The sequence below is a fragment of the Alligator mississippiensis genome, chromosome 3 (assembly GCF_030867095.1).
Source record: "Alligator mississippiensis isolate rAllMis1 chromosome 3, rAllMis1, whole genome shotgun sequence".
NCBI classification, from domain to species: Eukaryota; Metazoa; Chordata; order Crocodylia; family Alligatoridae; genus Alligator; species Alligator mississippiensis.
Window position 1 is genome coordinate 188,904,151 of NC_081826.1, and position 23,993 is coordinate 188,928,143.

The following is a 23,993-nucleotide window of genomic DNA, read 5'->3' on the forward strand; positions in this document are numbered from 1 at the left end:
GAAGATAATGAAAGAGCTCAAACTTTTTTTTTTTTTTTTTTTTTTAAAGCAACACACAAACCTGACTTCTTCCTTCAACTTACAAAGGTTTCTTTCTAGTGGAAGGATCATTCTTAAATAGATTTTACTACTTATGTGCTCTGAGCCACATTACTTGAATAGTTCTACTCCGTCTACATTGAAAAAAGTAGAGAAGAATTAATGGGTGAAATGCCTGCCCCAGTTAACATTAATATGGAATTAAAGCAGGAGAAGACACTATATTTTTGATGTGGCTATGGAAAAAGTGGTATATTCACTAAATTCATAGGAAGGGGTGAATTTAAATGGCCTGTACCAACCTTTTGGAAACACTGATTATATGGCTACCATAGGAAATACGAAAGCTATAATACAAAGGATGATTTGAGACCTGAAAGCAACAGCAAAAAAACAGCAGCAAGTATCAGCGAAGGTAAAATAAAAAATACATTTTTATGATGAGATCTTAGACAATTTATCTAGTGGTCTATAAGCATAGATATCAACAAATGAGGCCCTACAGTTACCCAGAATAATTAGTTACTACTCAGGATTTGAGGAAGAAATTCAGGTGTGGATCCACAGTAGGAATTTCTATTATTTTTCCCCATGGAGAATTTTTAGCTTGAAACAACTACAGGTTCAGATATATAAGATCATCCCAAGACTTACTGAACCAGATGTATTAAGATCTGGACATTTACTATGAAGAAGACAGACAACTAAAGACATTTGAAAATACAGTATTGAGAAAAAGTTTGGGGCCAGTAAAGAAGGATCCGTGGAGCAGAAAATCTAAAAAGAAATTCTTCATAAATCTGCAATTAAGTAAAGTGCAGTGAAAATTAACTGACTTTAGCAGAGAGGGTATGTGGTTAAGAAGAAGGAAGACTGACCAGCAAAGCCTCTCTAAAACAGCTACTCACATGCTGTTCTACCTTGTGGCTGAGCTAAAAAGATGGAGAGAAGACTGAATAGAACCCAAGAGCTTTTAACAAGATTTCTAAGCAACTGGTAAAATATGCCCTTGTCAGAAAAGGCAAACTGAAAACAGGTACGGGTGTCTTGATTCTCCAGAGCCAGGGAATAAGGAGCAGGAGATCAAGCAGGCTTATTTACCAGGAGGCTCTCTCTCAGACCAATATTAATGGAGACCAGTTACACAAGAATTTCTTCAAGTCTTAAAATATGTTTAATTCTTGAGGTACTATCAACTATTGAAATAACAATGAACCCATTTAAGTCAGCAGTAGGACAACTTGTGAGAAATCAGTACCCTAAACAAGGTTACATTTATTTCTCAGAACTTCCTATTCAAACATCCAGAAACAGTCCTCAGTCCATTAGACTGTTCTACTGCTAGTTTGTTGTTTCCAATTTGTGGAAATCTCTTCACCTGTAAAATGGGAAACTGCTGACTGATTCATTCTACCAGCAAACAGAATGCTGCTAATCAGATGCCAAAGTTGTTGGGCTGCAAAGCACAGATAGGGACTCTATTAAGCATGGGGCAGCAGATCCTCCAAAAGTCTCATAAAAAATAGATTTAGTGGAATTAAAAGTAGCAATGAAATGCACAGCTCAAGCCCTAAAATTCACTTCAAATTCATATTTACAAAATGTCGGAAAGCAACAACAAACCACATAACTGAATCATTAGGGTGGAACCACAGAGCAAGGATGTAAATAGTGACCTGACACTTTTTTTCCTATGCCTTCACCTGAGTCTGTTGATCAAAAAAACCTATACCCAAGCAAAAAGTAACACAGTTAGGCTGGCTATTTCACTACACAATTGAAGCTGGTGAACAGTAGCTAAATCCAAAAAATCATGGAATTTTTCCTGGTGAGGTCTTAAAATTAAGGTGCATCTTATACACCAAAGTTACATAACAAAAATTACTGAGATCACTGTAACAAAAGATGATCAAAAAGCAATCACATTTATGTTGAAATTTGTGTCCACAATGGTATTGTTTTCTGAGAGTGCAGTCTACATACTCCTTTGTATCATCTTACACAGTAGAAAAATTCAGTAAGCTCCAAGTAGCCTAAACTACTATATCAAACATAAAATACAAGACTTAATTTCTAACCGGAGAATTCAAAAGGCCTACAGAGAGACCCTGGACTAGTCACGAGTCATGCCTTTTCTCCTATTCTGTGACTTCCAAGATGGACAGTAGCAAATAAAAACAATGATCACTCCATATAAACCCAGATGCCTGAGTTTCCCAAAATTTATCAACCGTGCATCCTCCTGGAGATTTCATTCACTATTTCTTTAACAACTGAGTGATATACATTTTTATGCATCTTCACTAAAGGAAACCTGGAATTCTTCCTAGATAAACTGGTGTTGGTACAGAAGGAAAATAATCAGTTACCACAAGTCCCAACTCTCAAAGCTTTGTAGTATTATTCATTACATTTCAAACTAACATTACACCTACATATTTTACGATTTAAAAAAAATAATTTTTAAAAGACCCTACTCTCTAATTAGGAGACATGGTAAACGAGTGGGAGCCAACCCTTTTGACATGTGCACCACAAATTAGCCCCACTTCCCCCATGAGTATCATGCTGATCCCCTTCCCCAGCCCAACTGGTTTCTGGTCCCTGCCCTGTGCTCCCTGCCCAAATTGCTCCTCTGCTTTCTGCTCCCCGTGCTAGACTCCTTGCCTGATCTGCTGCTCTGCTTTTTGCTTCCTGTCCTATCAGCCACTGTCCCCTCACAGCTCTGCTACATGCCACACAGTGGCTGCCATACCACCACAGGATGGCCACCCCTGTGGCAAACATGGAACCTCAAATGGCAAATCTACATCAAATACCTCCTTGAGCCTATCAGAGACACATCCCTTTATTAACTACAAAATTAAATTTCCTTTAGCTTTCCTTCCAGCTAAGAGCAGACATCCTAGAGACAGTAATAAAAAATGTTGGGTTTTTTTTGTTGTTGTTGACAATCCTTAAACCAGCCTTTTTACATGTTCCTAAAAAGAGTGCTATTTTTTACTTGCATTACTCCTTTTTCTTATATTCTGGCCTAAGCCCTCCCAAGAGCCTACAGAAAAAAAGCCTAATGTTTTGTATGTGGTTAGGATGATGTAATTCCAAAATGTAAGTCTAACTTAAATGTAAATATTTAGTACAGTGTTAGTATAGTGACTAGCACAATAAGGTCCTCAACCCTGACTAGAGCTTACAATAATAACGATAGCTTTTTTAACTAATAACAACAGCAGTAACCATCCACTTTTAGAGAACAAACTGGCACACAACTTATACTGTGTAAATTTAACTATTTCTAGGGAGATAACTTGAACTGTTTTTAGGTCTGCTGGTGTTTAATGAAAACTCCCCAGGACAGAGAGCTCAACTGATGAGAGCACTTCACGAGCGCAGAAAAAAAAAAAAAATCACCCCAGAAGATATAACATGCAACAGCATGACCTTCAATGCCTTTCATTTTTAAGGTCTGAGAAAGATGCATTTAGCTTTACATGTCCCATCATATCTTTACACCTTTTCTCTCCTGCAATAAATACTATTTAAAAAAAAATTAAAAAGAAAGCCAAGTGAGGAAGTGAGGAGGGGCTGTCATTTCCCCTCCCCAACACAGACATTTTCCTGGATAATATTTCTTATAGATTGTGTGGGCCTTAAGACAGGACAGCCAAATTTACCAATGCAAGTGCTCGTTCCATTAGGATCTACCCTGTTTAGATGTGTTAGTTTAAGCTTCAATGACATGATTGAACATGGGAATGAGCATTTATCATTTGGAAGAATAGGATCTTAAGACTGAGCGAAAAAGTCTTAGTGAAGTTTTCTTTTTCTTTAAACAAATGGACTTTTCCATCATGATTAAATATAATCTTAAAAATTATTCTTCTACATCTCTTTAACTAAGGCAGAATGTCAGCATTGCAACACTGCCTTACTATCTCAAGTAGCAGCGCGCAAAACCGACAATCAGCTTACAAAGGGTTGATAAAAAGATAAGAGAGATCTTGCATCTGCATCTAATGTGTGGAGAGAAGACAAAAAGAACATGAATGCTGGCCTAACGGACCAACCTGTACTCATCTGGAGAAAATTATAGGTGAGAAAATATTTTTTATTAGTATTTCACAGTTTAACTTTCACTTGCCTCAGAAGATTATTTACTAGGAGATGGAGCTAGTACAGTTGTATCTATTTACATTTAGCAACACAGAGCTAGAATGAACCACTAATGTCCTGCTATCACAGACATCATCATATAATCCCTTTTATAAAGTTAAGATATCCTCTTACTTTAAAAGTTTAATAGTACTGTACTGTTTCTCTAATATTTTTTCTCTTTTAAAACTCACACCTACATAAAACATGGGAAAACTTATTATTCTTAGCTAATATAATTCTTATAAAAATATTAAGTGCTTTTTCCTATTTAATTTTAGTAGTCTTGTTTTTGAGCAGTGATGGTTCTTGCCAAAGTTCTATGTCAAACTAGTTTTTATTTTCACAGGATATTACAAGTTATTGGGGAAGGGAATCATTTTTGTAAAGTATTTATATAATTTTTACCTGAAAACTTTCCACACTAGTTGAAAAATGTATAAATTTTGCTTCCCCACCAGCCTAAAAATAACTGAATTCACATTTTAAATGTTTATCAAGTCTAGCTCACTAACAGTACATGATCACAACTCCAGCAAAACATTAAAAGAAAGAAAAATGCAGTGGAATGGTCACTGGCTACGAATAAAAAGCTGCTGTTGATTATCAGAAGCCAAAAGTTGACTGTCTCCACCTGCTGGAAATACACAGCGAAACATCAAGGTGCAGACTAGTAGAATGCATTTTTAGATGTGGTACATCTATCCACATTATCTTCCTTCCTAACTATACCTTTTAATTCAAAGGTTGCTTTCCCCTTTCCAACAATTCTTTAACTCTCATTAATTGGCAAAAAAACTCTGAGGGGTAACAATTTCATTCCAGTGACCACAAATACCATTTCCACATGCCTTTTTGTGCTTTTGTTTGTGCCCCTTTTCCTCCCTTTAATACTCTCCAGTATCAACATTAAAACTGGGAGTTCTATATGCCAACAAACTAAAAGTGCATTCTAAAACTGGTCTCAAAGTTCACAGCACAATGCTAATTTGCCTGTTACAATGACAGTACTTTACGTATTCCCCATTCTACAGCAATTTGAAGTTACTTTGCAGGAGTCTCTTTAAAACTTTTTAGATCAAGGACACATTTAAAATGGTAATTTTTACATATATACAAAAAAAATTACTTGGACATATACATAAAAATATAACTGAGCTAAACAAAGACAAAAAGAACTGTATCATCCTAGGAGGTAAGTGTATAAAAATATATTTACCTAATACCTAGAATAGTTAAAAGATGTTCTGTTCACATCCCTAACTTGTTAACAAGTAAGGTTTAACTTCTTCTAGCAGTAATCATTTTATTGTACTGTATAAAATGTTAAACTAAACATCAAACAGATGCTGTTTATTTAAAGTTTCCATTGCAACTAACTGATGAAGACTAATCTTCAAAAGATACACATACAATATGCACCACTAAGGATAAATATATTATCCTCTACCATGAAAACAAATACAAAGAAATGCCATGTTTCATACTACCTTAGTAATGTAAAAAAATAAATGCTATCAGTTTAGTTTCTGAAGTTTAATTTGCTGAAACAGTAGGATGTTTTTAAATAACTACAATCCAATTCTATAAATCAGACACTTTTGCAATGGAACAAGTATCTATACTAGCACATCTATGGTAGCTTCTGGGCTTTTTTTTTTTTTTTTAAACTATCAACCAAAAAACAAAACCCAATTTAGTATCATGTCAGCTTGAAGTGCCTTCAGTTGGCAGGGTCACCATACAAAGGCATTACCTAAGATGCATACTGATAATATTGTGCATAAGTGTTACTGTTATATCAAATTCATCCAATTCAAGCACCAGATTTTGCTCCCATGAGACGCTTGAACTACAATAGCTGTAATGTAAATTAAGAAATATTATACTCTCTTTATACTCAACTGATGTTTTACATAGCAAAACAGCAACAGCAAATCTGATTTATGGCTTCACTTCCTTATTTAGGGGAGAGGGATTAAGTTTCATAAAAGGTGAGACATAAAAGTTAATACTTCATAGGAACTCAGGAACAAGAAAAATCTTGTCACTCCCAGGATATTCATTATATCCAATAGAAAGGTGTTAGAGCTTTTTAATACTGTTTCCTTGGTTGTAATTTTGAACTTGCTCTTTCGGATCCAGGTTTCTTCAACAAATTTCTTGGTTTATACAAACCAAATAAACTCACGTGGTGTCCTCAAAATAATAGCAGGAGCACTTACTCATCATACTTGATATGATAAATAACTTCTTCATCAGTGTCCATACAGTCTGAATAAGATGTGGAAGGTGTACTGTCCAAATTATTTGTACTTTCTCTAGAATGATCTTGACTTAAGTTTCCATTAGTCCTTTTGTAAGAATTGCCACTCTTTGCTTGAGCTTTACCATTCTTATGTCCCTTTTTTGCTCGGGTAACATTTTCTATGTGAGCTTCAAACCAGGCTCCAATGCTGACATCACGGGCATCCACCAATTCATTTATCTAAAAATGAAAGTTTGACAACGCGTTAATTTTTATTTTCTATAAATATGGGTAAACAGAATAAAAAGGATAACTAGCTAAATCTTGTGCAGTCTGGGCTACACTGAGCTGCCAAGTACACCAGCACAGCTCTACTCAAAGCAGCAGGGTTGTGCTGGTGTAATTAATACCAAAATTCAGGTCTTTACATCCATTGATTTTTAAAAAAAATCCATTTTGTGCTTTTAAGGTATCCATGTTTTGTTCCTCTGTACTAAAATCTGTCACAATCATTGTTTCGAAGCAGTTAAACAGAGTATTGTGTTAAAAAAAAAAAGTCAGATTTTTAAAAGGAAAATTAGACTAGCAATTTTTTTTCCATTCCATTGTTCCTGCTCTAAGAGCTGCCTCCCTAAATGCATGAACACAGAATATTAGCTCACAACTTGTAAGGTTTTTTAAATTTTGAATGTTCCTCCATAGTAGAATTATTTCCCTCCCTCTCACCCAGTCATTTCACTCTCGTACCGCATTCAAATCTTCCATCCATGAGGACAAAAACGGTATTCCTCCAAACCTTTCAAGGCAACTGCCATAGCCAAAGGTTGATACTTCCATAATTCTTATAAAAAAAAAATAGAACTCTACCACAATATTCCTCATTCTCTGAACTCGAGCCTGGGAATAAAGTATAATTGCTCACAATAGCAGGAGCACCAAGCAACCAGGTTATCCTATAACAGATTTCACATAATATTTGCCTAATGTTTTCCTAAATTCCTCAGCAGACTAAATGCACAATTTTGATAGTGCAGTGTTTTCCTTATGACTGAAGTTACAAAAGCCAGCAAGGGAGAAAACAGATAAATTATATAGGGATGCTATTTAAAAAACAAAACAAAACTACTAAATGCAAAAGAGATGTTTTCTTTGAAATCATGGACTCGAATCTAGGTCTATAAAGACCCATGATTTTGAGCAAAAAATATTTTAGTAGCATCAGCATGGTACAACTACACCAAATTAAAAAGTAGCATGTGAATAAAAAAAAAAAAAATTACATGCTACCAAATTAAAATTTGAAAAGTAAATCAGGACAGGTTCAATTAGTTAAAAAAAAAAAAGGATTTGCTTACTCCTCAGTAAGAAGCATGTTTCAGAGCAACATTCATTGATTTCTCAAAAGTATTCAGTACACTGAATGCACTTTCTTTTTCTATAATTTTCATATACAAAGCACTTTTCCTCCCAAAGATTTCAAAGTGGACATGTTTATACCCATTTTTACAAATGTGGAAACTGACACCAACATCAAAAGGAATGCTTATCAAATAGCAAGACTGCCAAAAATGGAAATAGGCCTTTAACCACTGAACTAAGGATCAGGAACCTGCAACCCAGAGTCTGCATCCTGCCTGCAGAGGCACTGGATCCAGCCCACAAAGCAGGGGCTTTGTTGTTATTTGGAAGCTGAAAGCCAGCGTTCACCAGCAGGCCATTTTGCCCACTCTGTGTTGAGCCTTGGCGAGGCACTTTACCCATGCTATCAATCATCTCCGGTAAATCCAAAGACGTGATTCTCCTGCTTTACTCAACATTGGTGTGGCCACAGCTGGAGTATTGTGTCCAGTTCTGGGCACTGCACTTCAACAAGTGTCCAGAGAAGGGCCATCCAAATGATCAAGGACTTGCATGGCGAGCCAGATGAGGAGAGGCTGAGGGATCTCGGATTCTTCAGCCTAAAGAAAAGAAGGCTGAGAGGGGACCTGATTGCAGCTTACCACTATATCAGAGGCGTACATCAGCGGCCCAGTGAACAACTGTTTACCAGGGCGCCCTGGGGGAAAACTAGAAACAACAGCCACAAACTCCTGGAAGATAGTTTCAGGCTAAACATTAGGAAAAACTTCATTACAACTAGGGTGTCGAGACTATGGAACAAGCTCCCCACACAGGTGGTGCAAACATCTACCCTAGAGGTCTTCAAAAGAAGACTGGACGGTCACCTGGCTGGGGTCGTCTGACCCCAGATGTCTTTCCTGCTCATGCAGGAGGCTGAATCCAATAATCCTTTGGGGTCCCTTCCAGCTCTATGATTCTATACCCTGAATGGGAAACAAAGAAGTGGCAGTGGGGAGAAGTGGCAGAGGCCAGCTCCTAGAGTGGGTCTGCCTTCGAACTAAACTGGTTTATTCTGGCCCACCACTGGAAAACACTGCTAACCCCCTGTACCAGACAAGATAGCAACAAAGAACAACTGTTTTCTCTTTATACAGAAATATCCTGATTACATACATATAGAAGGTGCCATAAAACATAAGCAACTGTAAAAATTATTTAGATTGCAACAATGCATAGGTACTTTAAAAATACAGATGACAGTACAGTCCCAGTCTATCAAAAGATGAAGAGGATCTTAAACTGTACAAAGAATGTCACTTACATATGTCAATCTGGGTTCATGGTGGAGGTGATATCTTTTATCAGATCAATAAGATTTTTTTTTAAAATGTCTTTAAGCTTTTGAGCACAAACACCCTTCATCAGGCATTGGAGAAAAGACTGTAAAAGTTCTCCTGGGTAGAAATGAGAAGTTCTCCTGGGTAGAATCCTATTTCATAGGATTTCACAGAGGAGTGAAAACATTGGCGATGCGTAAGGGGTGCACGCGCACCCCGAGCTACAAGAAGGCACCGCAGTGTTGGCAGCACCTATCAGGCAGTCGTCACTCACCACCACCTCCCCACTCATCGCCAACACCGCCAGCGATTGCTGCTGGCCGCCATGGCCAGTGGTGTTTGCAGGTGGTTGCCACAGCCTCACCCCCACGCCACCATGTTCCTGCCTCTGCCAGCACCACTGTGCTCCCCCCTGCCCCACCCCACAGGGCTGGGGGCAAGCATCATTCATGGCTTAATAGATGGAAAATTCCTCTGGGCAGGCAGGTCTTGGCTGTTAAAAAGTCTCTCACCACAGTTAAGACCTGCCAACCCAGAGGGATTTTCTGCTCCAAGGTACACATGCAGTCGCTGCCAGCATGAAGCTGATGCTGGAGCTGTGGAGCCTGGCGCAGCTGTTTGCAGCCTGCCCACCACTTGCTGCAGCTGCCCAGAGCCCGGGCTGGCTACAAGCCGCTGCACCGGGCTCTGGAGCCCAGTCATCAGCTCTCTGCCGGGAGCAGGAGGAGAGACTGGAGTTGCGCTGCCTCAGGTCCCATCCCCACTGTCCGCTCCGAGGCGCTTGTGCATGCCCCAGTACACAGCTGATGCCAGATCCCGGCGCAGCTGTTTGCAGGGCTGGCGATGGCGTGCCAAGCAAGATGGCCTTGCATGCCATGCTTGGTATGCGTGCTGGGGGTTGCTGACCTCTATTCTAGTTCCCAAATTTCCTCCCAAACTATCTTCCACAATTCCATTACCTCAGCTTTCTCCAACAAATTCCAGATTCCATTCTAGCATCCATACCTTATTCTTCTCTCCACCAATATTCAATCACACTCTCTCCCACCTCCTGTCCCCACTAAACACAGTTCATAAACAAGAGGGAGAAAGAGACCGTCTTGGGGCCAGATTGTCACTTCTCACTTTAAAACACATGGGAGTTCTGAAAGAGAAAATTCTCTTGTGAGAATTCCTCAAGAAAAATTCCCATATCCGTGCATTAGTTCTAGCCTCCACCACTTTCCATCTTTATTTTCCTGACAGCAGGATTCTGAATCGTGTCGACTGCCTCTTCCTCACCTTCCAGATACTGCTTGGGATTCTTCTATGAAAGGTTTCCACAGAAGTCATAATACATCGCCAAGTTGTTTTCTCTTTTCCAAATAAATCAGCAGAGCCAAAAGAAAGCCAATGCAAGTCTCCTTAGCTCATTCCTCCCAATCTCATTGTACTCCCCCAACTTTGTGCCCACACCTGTACAGCACTGTTGGGTTTGGCAAATTATAAGATAGGACACAAATACAGAAGGGGACTGAACATATAGTGCTTTGAAGGCCACCACAAAAATCTTGTACCTGACAGTGACAATAAGGAAGCCAATGGAGGGAGTGATGAAGTCAGAGCTATATGCAGCTGAGATGATCTCAGCACCTGCATTTTACATAGTTTGAGAAATATGGCTATTGACAAAGCCTGTGAGGAGATTACGGTAATCAAGATGCATGATGAAGGCCTAAAGTAAAGTTTTAAAGATGTGGCCGGAAACAAAAGAATGGATCGTACAAGCATTTTATGTGAGACATGGGTTTTCAACCTTTTTTAAGGAGTGTACCCGTTTTGGTGGGTACCCCTTCTGGAGCGTACCCCTTTCCAGATCGGTGGGGGAGAGGTGGGGCCAGATGCGAAACCGGTGCTGTAGGGAAGTGGTCCATGGTGGCATGGAGTGGTGAATGTCGACGGCTGGGAAGTGGCACATGGCAGAGAGAGTGGTGAATGGTGGCAGCGGGGAGCTTCCACACGGCGGCTACCACCTCCATTCACCACTCCACGCCACCACCACGCACCACTTCCCTGCACGTACCTCCTGGGGCCACCCAAGTACCCCCCGGCGTATGCGTACCCCCAGATGACAACCGCTGATGTAAGACACGGTAAGATCTGGCCACTATATGGATTTCTAAAGGCAAAACAGAAGGGAATCAACAATTTATCTGGCAGTACAATATCTACCTTTGCTGCTATAAGTGTATTTGTGCTTAGCCTAAATTCAGGTGTCCATAGCATTTTGCAATTAAGGATAACTTGACTAATTAAACACAATTAAATAAACACAGTTATTAATCACAAATAAATGTTATTAATAAAACACAATTAAATGTAATAATACAATTAAAGATAACTTGCTTTTTCTTTTATCTTTGTTTGAAAGATGACAAGCACCAAGAATTAAAAATGTTAGTGTAATTAAAAACCAAGTCCCTTACCTACTTATTCTTTAAGGTAGTATACTTCTACATGTCATGACCCAAAGGTCTGATTTTTTTGTGTGTGCTTCGGCACTAAGAATTATCCCCGTGGGTTTGCAACTTCACTGCACGGAGGAGTTCTGCTGCGCAGAGAACCCGCTTGCAGGGAAGTGTTCCCGCCACTTTGCAGCGATCTTTGCAGGGTGCATTTCCTTTGCAACACAGAAATGCACGGTGCAAAGGTTTCCCGCTCGTCATATGCAAATTCGTGCCCCGCAATTGGCTAGTGCTAAATTATTCACACGTGGCGGTTAGCGATTGGCCTGCTAGCCGTATAAGAGGCTTGAGCAGTTTCCGCCCAAGCTGAAGAGGACTCCGCATCCATCTCGTGGGGACTCTGGGTGTGCGCGGCAGGGTAATAGAAACCCTGTGTGTCGCTCAGAGGAGTTTGGCGGCCTGATCCACCGCCCACCTCTTCCCGTCTTCGAACGGAGCCTACTATAAGACATAACGACGAGTTTGATGCGCGCTTGTCCTGGACATCCGGAGTTTGTCTGCGTGGAGCCTAGCAACCTCCACGTGATTGTTCGTGTTCTGTCTGCGTGGAGCCTTGCAACCTCCATGTGTGTTCGTGTTTTTTGTTGCAACTGCAACTCAAGCAAGTTCTCAGCCTACACCACGACCATCTCGGTGTAAGTAAAATAATCTTAAAATCAACCGTTACGTGTCTGTGCCTAATTCTAGCTCGGCGCCCGCCCTCTCCGATCCGGCCTGCCCGGGCTGCTGGCCACAGCCCGCGTGCAGAGCGACGAAAGCGACCTGGGTCAGACCCGGCGCGCACACTATGTATATATAAGAATTCCTATGGCTAGGGACAGAAATTACATATGAACCAATGTAAGCAATCAGAACCCAGTTCAAGTCTGTAACATAGCAGAAGTTCAGTGCTTGTAAACCACTTTCAAAATAGCTGAAACTAGCTTAAGATAAACCTGGATGGATGTAGTATCAGACTTGCAAACCTCCCCTAACAAGGTGGGTGGGCTAGCCTTGGCTCAAGCTGTCTGCTCCAGCCAAACAGGTAGGCATGCTCTAGCGCCCTTCTGCTTCTGGCCTGGGCCACTGTAGGCACATAGGGCATTTTCAGAATCAAAAAGTGAATATCTGTTCACTTGCTTATTGGTTCAATCTATGCAGCTTAAACTAACCTGTAAAGATTGAATCGATTTAGCTCTGGGCTTTTTGACTGTCTGTACTTGGCGTAAGTGTAACAACAGTTCTTAGGAACTAAGTACTCTATAAAAGGATAAAACATTTACTTGTATTTATTTTATCTGATAATTTATTCAAATTTGAGGTAATTAAGAATGAAACAATAGGAAAGACAAGCAAGATCCTGTTTCCCCATAAAGGCAACAGCAGAATTTATAACTGAACAGAAATGTAAATGGGCCCCATGTTAATTTATGGTACTATGACTCATTATTATCCTGTATTACCTGTGTTTTAGTTTGAAACACTGAGATGAGCTATTCCATTATTTCCACTGCACTCTGAAGACTGATAATAAGGCTCTAAGAAACAAACCATTAACAATGTCTAAACTTAAGCTGCAGCAGTATGCAGCTCAGTATCAGCAAATTTCCATGGTAACTGAATATTAAATGAGACATGTGAAAAGGCCTCTAGATTTTCAGCCAAACCACCACTGCAAGCTCATTTCTAGCTGGAATATAAAATAAAAATAGGGAAGAAAATGTACTTAGTACCAACAAAACTGAAGAAGAGACACAAGCAGGTATTAGCTGATATTTTATATGTAATAAAATAAATATAAAAAAACTAGAGCAACAAGCTCCAACAGATTGTGCCATATTTCTTGCCTCGTGTAAATCTGAAATGAAAAGAGTTTGAGGGTTGGGGAAAACAGAAAGAAAATTCCTATGTCACTCATTCAAATCGTTAGTATGTGCAGAACAGTGATAATAACACAATTAAAGGAATTCACATGAATAAAATGCTTAAGAATAGAGGGCTATGTTTTGCAAAGGTGGTGTAAGAAACACAAGGCAAGTCACCTTAGTTATACTGACAAGATATAATGCACTTAGAAAGAGAACTTCTGTTATCACCCATTTCAATACAGGTATTACAACAGGAAGAGAACTGCAAGCAAGAAGATAGGGGGAGTGGGTGGAGGAAAAAGGGAAGGGAAGGACTTTATCAAAGCTGAGAAACTAAAGATACTCAAACTCAGTTCAAGCATTGTAGCGAACTAAATTTCTTCTGGCAAGGCAGTGAAAATGACAATCCATGGAAACATTCTTGCTAGAAGTCCTGAGGTTGGGATCCAACACAGCAGGTAGAAGGGACTCTTGAACTACCAGAACCAAATCAGACACTGGGTAATATCAGATATTTATATAAAGTCACCATCATAGACAGACAATTAGGCATTTATATGATTATAGAAAGTTTCTGCCAAAATTGTTCTTCTATAGAGCCTGGACAAGTTCTTGAAGTTAAAAGGTGTATAACATTCATGCGATATTATCTTCATATAATCCTAAAGGTATGATTCTAGGTCTTAAGATTTTTTTTATCCTGTTCTTCACCTCAATAAATAAAGCAGCATCTGAGTTTCACCAGTCAATTATACGCTGGACAGTAAAACAGTGCCTTTCATCTGTGATAAAACATTGCGTTTTCATTTAATTGAATGCGTCTTATTCTTGTAGTAAAGAAGCAGGAATACTTGAGTGATCTTTTTTTAAACTGAATTTCTAGCTAAAAAAATTAATTTAACCTAATTTGGATCTGTTTTTGCACCCTTCTAATAAAGTTACCTTTCTGTTTTTTCCCTACTGCCCTGCAGAGGTAAATAGAACTTAATACACTATTTAAGGTGAGAGCCTATACAGCATCTAGCACAACTGGAACCTGGTCCACGATTATAGCTCCTGGGTGTTGCAATAATATTATAAATAAATAGCTGTATATTTTCCATATTGGTTTTCTACCCTTTCAAATTCCCAAATCTTGTTTTCATTTGACATCTAGAAAACGTAAAAGATGAAGCCGTCTACCCTGCTCTTTTCCCAGTGTGCTTACAGTTAACAGAACTGCAAAGTAGTACATAACTTTAAACTTGTCTACAATAATTTGATCTGCCACCATACTTCCTAACCACTTAATTTTGTTGTTCAGTTTTTCTAGAGTTGCTCAATCAAAGGCATGGCTAACTTGTGCCATCAAATTTGGTCACCTTACTATTCATCATTAATACACACTTCGAAGAATTCCAGTCCTAGAATTTAAGTATAAGAAATAGCCATGATGGTCCAGAAACCATGTGAGATGCAAGGATTCCTCACAACGATATCTTTTATTGGACCAACTGTACAGCTGGGATAGAGTTAGACAAGCTTTCCAACATATACATTTGAAAACTTGTCTAGCTCTATCCCATCTATGCAGTTGGTTCAACATAAGTTGTCACCCTAAGAAGTCCTACCTAGAATGGATAATTGGGACACCATTATTAAATACTAAATATTTATTCCATTTCATTTTTTTCTCAGTCAGTATCTCATCCACAATGGACTGATAACCTCTCCATCTGTAACCATTTAGTTTTCTTCACAGGTGTAATAAAAGGGATTTTTACCAAAGGATGGCTGAAAGTCCATCTCCTAGACCAGTGAGGGCCAACCTTTTTGGCAGACATGACACAAATTAGGCCCCTCGTGCCATCTGATCCCTTTCCCTTACCCAGTCTGCTTTTCAACTGTGTTCCACACCCTGTGCTCCTTGCCTGATCTGTTGCCCTGCCCTCTGCTCACTGACTTATGTGTCACATGCAACCCAAAAGGCTGCCCAAGCAACTTGTGGCACCCAGGCCAGAGGATATCCACCCCTGTCCTATGGGGTTTTGTTGCCCCTTCCAACCACTCACGTTATTTTGGAAAGGCACTGTTTCCCTTTAGCAAAGCAGCATTTATATATCACTATTGTATAATTTCATCTATGTGCTTGGGAAAGACAATTTACTTACCCATCAGTAACTAGAATTCCACAAGATGTGTTGCTAATACACTTTCTACTTCTACTGTATGTGTATGCCTTATACACTAGAGATCAAAATACTTTAACCAGCAATGTTTCTTGTTTACACCCTCTCCCTCAATGCTCATGAATTCCCAAGCAACGATACGTAAGTGGACAGTCAACAACTGACCCTCAGGTCTTTTACACCACCTAAAACTATGCCAATTAACTGAACAGTAGCATTGAAAAGAGAGAGTAGTTTAGGGAACACATCTGGAAGAACTCCAGTTACATACAAATAAGCTCTTTTTCCTCTTTGCATCCTTGCTTATATGTGCTTGTGTTCTAGTGATTCACAGCAGTATGTGAAAAGTAAAGGAGGGTACTGTGAATCTAGTTAAAAAGCATCTATAACTACATCAGACATCTAAATGAGATGCTGAGGAATCATATGCATGGCAAAAGTAAATACAGCTGCTAGGTAGAATAGCGTATGTGTGTCATCTAAAAAAACACAGCATATACCATAAAAAAAAAAAAATTTATGCATACCAGATAAATGCATAAGCCACTATACTGCATAACACAATGCCAGTCCTAATGCCTTGCTTATCATTTACATAAGGGTACACTGATAAAGATTTTTTTGGTCAATACCAATGGTTAACCAGCCATATCAGCCAATACGCAGCCCAGCAGCTTAGAGAGCAGAGTCTGGTCAGTAGGGCTGTGGGGAGGAAGTGCCCGCAGAGGGCAACTTGCCTTCACCCCATATACAGATCCAGGGGGCACATGCCCCCTATGCCTCCTGCACAGGTGCACAGTGGCAGGAGCCTTCCCCCTCACTCTGCAACCCCCTCCCTGCCAACAAGTCATCTGTGGCTCTGTCCTGCATCCCATCCCAACCTGGCTGGGCAGTGCCTGCCCCAGCCCCACTCCCTCCTTCCCTCACTGTGTGGGCCTCGATCTGCCCCCTACCCCTTACCCCCACAGACTTATCAAGGAGATGCTGCTCACCAAGCCGCCCAGCTGCATTCCTGGCCCCATGCATTCCTCCCCACCAGCCAGCCAGATTGCTGCAGTTGCCCTTGCCCCACTAGCCCTACTCCTGGGAGGCGGAGGTGCATAGTGGTGTCAGTGTTCTGTCCCCGCCTGCCCACGTGTACCCCCAGGACCTTTCCAAGTACCCCTAGGGGTACATGTACCCCTGGTTGACAACCCCTGCTGTAGAGAACAGAATGACCTAAGCACCGTCTTGCTTGCACTTCCTTAATTCTAACAAGAGTCAAAGGGACTGGAGACTTGCCATAAAATAAAGCGGAGTCTGAGGGAACAGAAAGGCATCTCCCACAGACCCTGGCTTATCCCTCTATGGAGAGAAATCATTACATTTCCTATAGTGCTCACTTGCAAACAGAGGAACATCACACAGACTGAAAACATACACATGACGATACAGCCTCCACGGTCCATTCATAGTCTAAAGCAGGGCTGTCCAACTGGCAGTCTATGGGCCTCATGCAGTCCACAAAGGGTTAAAATGCCCAAGGCTCCTGCCCATCTGCTGCTGCCCCCCATTGCTATAGCTGCAACAGCAGCCAGAGTTTCCAGGCTCCCCTTCCCTCTGCTGACTACAGCTTCCTGCCACTGACACAGCAGCCAGGAAAGCACAGGGAACTGAGGGTGAGCTTGGGGTACTCAGTGCAGTAAGGAGTAAAGCAGGGAGGGCTGCAGGCTCACAGGGCAGTGTCTGCACAGGTGCACAGTACAGCAGGGAAAGAGAGCAAGGGGAAGGGAGTGCAGTGAGGGGTGATCAAATGATTCCATGATGCAGCAGTGGGAGGGGATTCAGATGCACTCTGTAGCAGTGAGAAGAAGGAATGACTGTGGGGCAAGCAGCCTGGGAGAGCCATGGCTCACCCTGGTATGGGCTACAGGGTGTGTGCCCCTGGAGGTGAAGCCCATAAAGTATGCAACCCCTGGATGCTTGGAAGTTGGACAGACTTGGTCTAAAGTTATAGGTCAGCTGTGACGATCCACCAGTATATTTTGAAGGTGTGAAAAGTGAATCATTGTGTGTTCATGCTGTGTCAAACATAAAAATTCCACAGGTAAATGTTTTTCCTAAATAATGGGATAGACCTGTGCTCCACTGCTTATTCACATAAAACACTGGAGTTGTGGTTTCCCTCATTATGTGGACAGTTTGATTTTGTTGTAGGATAGGAGGTCCTTACAAGGAAGATGTCTGGCCCTAAACTCCTCTTTCCTGATACGGAGACACCCTTCTCATTGTGATCACCAGCCTTGCACAGCAAATTTCTTGAGATAGATTCCTCACTTCCCCACTGAACTGTAGGACATAGTAGGAAGTACCTGAGCAAAGAGCACACCTTTGCATAATTTCAGTAGGTATTTCCAGAGGATTTAAATTCCTTTTGTGGAATGTGCATTCTTCAGGTATCTATGCTCTGGCTCAGTTTAATTACAAAATATTTGTTTGACTAAATTTGCAAGGAAAGCAGATGCAGTCTGATGTACAAAATCTGTGTTCACAAAGCCATCTGACTAATAACCAAAGGCGTGTACTTACTGTGGCCCAACCTGAAGACGGATATCTCATATAATCAAATCTAATGTCTGGTAGACACATTTTTATTGCACTGAAGTCCATTAAGGCTCTAATAATTCTTGGTAGGAATTAAAGACTTGTCTCTGTTTATTTTCAGCCTTTGCATGGTTAAGAGATGTAGAATGTACTGAATGTTATTCTGACTTCCTGAGGAGGAAAGTTTTGCACCAACCAGTCATCAAGAAATGTACTTAAAAAGATGTTTTCTTATTGATTTACCTACAATCAAACGTTGCATAATCCTCGGCGCTGAGGACAGAATGAATGGCAGCATTCTGAACCAGTAATGTGCACTGCCCACTAAAAAATTGCAGACCTGTGCCACACTGTTTCAGAAGTGGAAGTGCATGTCTTCTTGATGAAAAACTAGAGAGAGAGGAAAGAAATGCCATTTCAAACTTAGTCTAAAGTACAAAAAATGTAGATCTGTCAGGTCTAATGCTGATTTTTTAGGAGCCAGGAAGTAACAAAAGTAAAACCATTTTCCTAAAATATTCTCTCTCGTAAGAGTTTATTGGAACAGGAAAAGACCCTTAAAGAGAGACAGCAAAGAAAGTTGAGAATAAGAATATTCTGGAACTGAACAGATAACCTCTCTCTATTACTCCCAGTACCCATCTGTTTGTAAAGATACTGTTCTAGATTTCCTAAAATAAATACAAGTGATTTCCAAAAAGAGGGAATAGATTTGTTGGCAGCAGCAAAGAGACTACTCCAATGAAACCAATCTTTGATTAGAAGCTAGACCACAGCAGACAAGGATCTTTTCTTGCAAAGTTTAAGTCTTCTTTTTAGACTTGCCCAACTAGACTTAGTACAAGTACTTGTGATTGGTAGCAATAGGTCATCCTTTGTTTTTGTTGAAGCTACTTCTTCATCTGTAAAATATAAATATTCAGAGAATAGCTGTGATGGTCCAGGAAAATGTGGGAGGCAAGGATTTTTGTAGGTGATCTCTTGTATTGGATTAACTGCATGACTGGGATAAATTTAGCCTTCTGAATGCCATGCATTCTTCAGTCTTACATGAAAGACCTGCAAGAGAATGCATTGTATTCAAAAGCTTGCCTAGGTCTATCCCAACCAAGCAGCTGGTCCATAAAAGAAAGGCAGGGTGTTGATAGCATCTTCAAATATCTGAAGAGTGCCTATAAAGCACAATAGACTACTAAAATAGTCTATTCCCTGTGACCCCAAAGGAGATGGGGCAAATAACAACAGGTCTCAAACTGAAGCAAGGGATACGTAGGTTAGAAATTAGAAAGAACTTTCTTAATATAACGATGAGTATGCACTGGAACAGACTACAGAAGTTATGAAATTTATATCATCAGAGTTTATAAGAGCAACTTAGAAAATACATGTCTAGGATGGCTGACTCAGAGATAATCTTGCCTTGCTGAAACTGATGAGCCAGAAGTGGGTCTGGAGTCCCGCAGCCACACCCCCTACTCTGTCTCCAGGACAGCTGAGACAGGGGGCTAAGGGACACCCATACTGAGGCTTGGCTCTGCCCTCCAGTGCCAGGAGTCTGTTTGGAGTCCCCTAGCCATGCCCCCTCCTCTGTCTCTGCTCCAGCTAGAAGGAAGAAGGGGATGAGGGAAGCCCACACCGGGGCTAGGCTCTAACTCCTGGAGCCAGGACCCGGAAGCAAGGCTAGAGGCCCTCAGCCATGCCCCCTCCTCCCTCTCTGGCCCAGCTGGGGGGAAGGGGAGGGTGGGGGGGAGCCAGGAGACTGAAGAGGGGGCATGGCAGGGGGACTCCAGCTCTACTCTTGGCTCCCAGCTCTGGGGGACACAGCCAAGCCCCAGTGTGGACCCCACACACCCACCACCCCTAGCTGGGCCAGAGACTGAGGAGAAGGTTGTGGCTGGAGTACTCCAGGCCTGTTCCTGGCTCCCAGAGATAGAGCCAAACCCCAGTATGGGCTCCTCGCCCCCCAAGCTAGGCCAGAGACTAAGGAGGGGGACTTGGCTGGGGGAATTCTAGCCCTACTCCTGCTCCCAGGCATGGAGTCATGCTCCCCACACCCCAGGCCAGGCTGCACCTGGCAGGGGGTCCAGTGCAGGGCTGGAGGGGTGGGTTCCCCCCCCACACCCTCTCCTCAGACAGCCAGAGGCACGCTAGTGCTATGGCTAGGGAGTCAAGGGATGGGGCAGACCTTGCTCTGCTGGAGCAGACAGCTTGGCCCAGGGCTGAAAAGTCTCCCAGGATGCTGGGAGACAAAGTTAACTTGAACCAGCAAGGGATCTGAGACAGAAGTTCTATAAACCGGTTTGACCTTAATCAGTTAAGTCTGATACTACATCCATCCAGGTTAATCTTAAACCATTTCAGCTATTTAGAAAGCTGTTTAAGTGCACTGTACTTTGGTTCTGTTACAGGTTTAAACCTGCTTTTGATCACTTTAAAAGGTTTATGTGTAACTTCTGTCCCTAGCCTGAGACACAACCATAAGTAACAATGTGTATGTGGACAATTACTCAAAGAAGCCTACTCAAATCCATTGTAGCACTACCCCAGAAAAAAAAAAATCAAGGATAAAATCAGTACAAGTTCTACCTGTGTAAGGGTCATATACATCTGAAGCTCTCCCAGGTTAACAATTTGCTACTAGCAAGCAGACTATTACCTGTTCCCCACTGCCTTGTGGCAATAATAGTAATAATGCTGGTAATAGTGTCTACTGCAGATGACTATACCAGCATAGTTGCTCCTTTGCCAGTTCTGCACCTTCATGTAAATTTACATCAGTATACAAAACCTATTAAATTACACTGATGGAAGCATGTTGTGTCTGTCCAGGCCCATAATGAACTGAGCCCATTATAATGAAATTACCCATTGTAGTGTGATGCTGCAAATAGATTTTTTTTTCATTTAAGCATGACACTTCATTTAATTACATTCTTTGTTTACTGAATTTTTTCCAGTCCACACAGTGGAATTGTTCTTGATCCTACTAATGCTTATACAGAGGTTTAATCTTCAACATGTTCATAGTCCAAATAACTTCAAATGTAGCTTTAAAGTCAGTTATGTGAAGAAGCGTTTCAAGAACCTCTACCTATGAGACAAGTAAAATTACACCTGCAAGTATAAATTAAGATTTTTACTTTCAAAACATGCACATACCTTGTACAATCCAATGCCAGGGTCAATAAGAAATGAGCGAGCAGAAGTAGATGGCTGATTGGGAGATCCACCACTTGTTGTTTTCTTGACTTTGTTTTTACAGTTGGAAACAGCACATGGATTGCCTTCTCCATCATTATTAGTCATAGAAGTGGTGGTGGGAGCATCAGACTCAGTACGTATCAAAAGCTGAACTATATCATTCAGTCCAACATTGTAATCAAACAAAGTATGTCCATCTTCCAGCTGTCAAAAAGAGAGTAAAATTTGTAGTACTCCATCTTATTTTTAAGTATGAAGATTCCTAAAATTTCCCTTCAAATACATTAATTCTAAACAATAAAAATTTGTGGCAGTTTTTGGTTTTTTTTTAAACTCTGCACAATTTATTTCAAGTAACTGTATGAAACCCATGGCCTCAATGAACTCAAGAGCAACCCCTATTGGTTGAAATCTTTGTGTCACTAAACCCAATGAGATTAACAACATAAAACTAAACAATTATCTTTGCAGAAACTGGGCTTTATCACGAAGTGGTATTTGAGATAGAGGTTTCCTACTAGAATTACGAATATCATAACTATGTGGTAAGCATGGGTAAAATGAGATTTTGCCAGCAGTTACAGTACTGTTTACAACAGGACTAACTTTTGAGTGGCCTGTGGCCACAGGTCCCATGGGCCCACCACACTGCACTATGCAACGTGTCCCCTGCCCATGCCTCTGCTCCATGCACGTCACACCACATGCCCCCCCCCCATACCATGCCAGCACCCCTGTGCCATGCAGGATCCTTAGGCCCCAAAGCCACCAGGCCACAGACTCCCACAGCCCTGCTGGCGTAGCACCTGACCCTGAATCGCCCCCAGAGGCAATGACAGAAAGTGGAAATTGGAGGAGGAAGGGGGAAGCTGAAGACTCCAGCAGCAGCAACTAAAGGAGTAGGAGCAGTGGTGCCTGGACTGGGAGCCTGGGGAAATCACAGGACAACTCCTTAAACTACATGTGGCCCATAGACCACCAGTTGGATAGCCCTGGCATATATTATTAAAATAGTTTCACAATTTAGTCTTTCCCAATCTTCTCAAAGAAGCATGACAAAGTTTGACATTTCTCTCTTTTCACTGTCATATAATTTCCTAAATAAAATATCCAGATAAAAATACCTACAAAAACAAACAAATTAAAAGTATTCTGTTTATCTTTTGGCACAAAAGATGTAATGTGACAGAGATTATGGTTATAAAAGGAATGCAGTGGGGGGTAAAGGGTCTGCTCAGTCTTCAGATTAAAAAAAAAAAAGTCTTCCAAACTGAGAGCACCTTCTAACTGGATTCAGGAAAGAAGCTTGTTACCCCAGGTTTATCCAAGACCACAAGGCTTAACTGGTTTAACTCAAGAGGTATGCCACAGTAACCTGCCAGCTCAGATGCATGTATTTGATGGTATTGCACATCCCTTTAAACCTTCTACATTCCAGAAACTATGTGTCCTTGCAAAGTAAAACCATATATACCCAGGCTAGATCACTATGCTTAGTCGAGTATCAAGATCTATCATGGAGCAGCCCTGACATGCCACACTTTCAACTTAAAGCATGATGTAAAGGAGCTACAAAGATGTTACACGTTGTATGTAGAATATCTTTGTTGCTCATTTGCTATATGATCATGCGATTAATTGGCTTTAACACATGGCTGGGTTACTGCTTATGGAGTGATTAACATCTTAATCTCATTGTAATGTAATTTGTACAAAAAGCTTAAATTCAGCTTTCTTCAAACTTTTTTCTTTTTTTTTTTTTTTTTACATTGTGACACTAAGGAAAGGCAGAGAACTTAATGAAAAAATGTGCAATGACAGTATTTCCAATATTGTTAATAGCCAAAGTTTATAAGAACTTTCATAAAAAAAAGAGAACAAGACTGTTTTAACTGATTAAACTTTTTAAAAAACAAAAGATAATACAATTTCCATGCAAATGTTATCTCAATTTTCACACGAAAGATTTCCCTACCCCTAATCAGTAGATATGTGGTCTTACAACAGACAGGAAATATTCTAACAGACTAAAACATCATTTCTTCTTCTTCTTCTTTTTTTTTAATTTAACGTTAAACCTGAGAGTAACAAGCAGTCTAGTTATTATACAAGATGTAGCCCCCACTGCCCAAAACTATCTTGTCACTTTATTAAGCTAAACATATGATATTTATAACTATTTATGCCACTAAGATTTTCATTAGTTATCCCTAGAGAACAAGTAATAAACATTAAAAATTCTAAGCTAAAATAAAAGGTCTAGGAATAATACGGCTTCATGATTAAAAAAGTACCCAGAGATATAAACTAATATCCATCTGTCATGGATCCACACTTTTCCTTTCAGTTAAATGACATTTCTAGGTGCTACCAATTTTTTTTTGTACAATATTTCATTTTTTCCAACTTGAGACTTACTTTCCATCTGTACCCATCTCTTCTGGTTAGCTACCCTATTCTTGAATTAGAGGGTCAATTTTCATTAAGTGAGAAAAAAAAGTGTACATTTAATTAACTTTTAAAGAAATAAGATATTCTACAAAATGGTATGGTGAGTAAAATCTAAAAGTAAA

General features: G+C 40.5%; 1 protein-coding gene across 5 annotated transcripts in view; it reads right to left on the reverse strand.

The window, feature by feature from the left end:
• UHRF2 (ubiquitin like with PHD and ring finger domains 2) overlaps positions 1-23,993 on the reverse strand; it is a 164,013-nt gene that overhangs the window by 114,032 nt on the left and 25,988 nt on the right. For all 5 annotated transcript variants that reach the window (XM_019478012.2, XM_019478011.2, XM_006268899.4 and 2 more), the window contains 2 exons: positions 21,379-21,624; positions 6,417-6,679 (listed from right to left, as the gene is read on the reverse strand). In XM_019478012.2, coding sequence (XP_019333557.1) covers positions 6,417-6,679; positions 21,379-21,624 — 509 coding nt within the window. The remainder of the gene's footprint in view (positions 1-6,416; positions 6,680-21,378; positions 21,625-23,993) is intronic.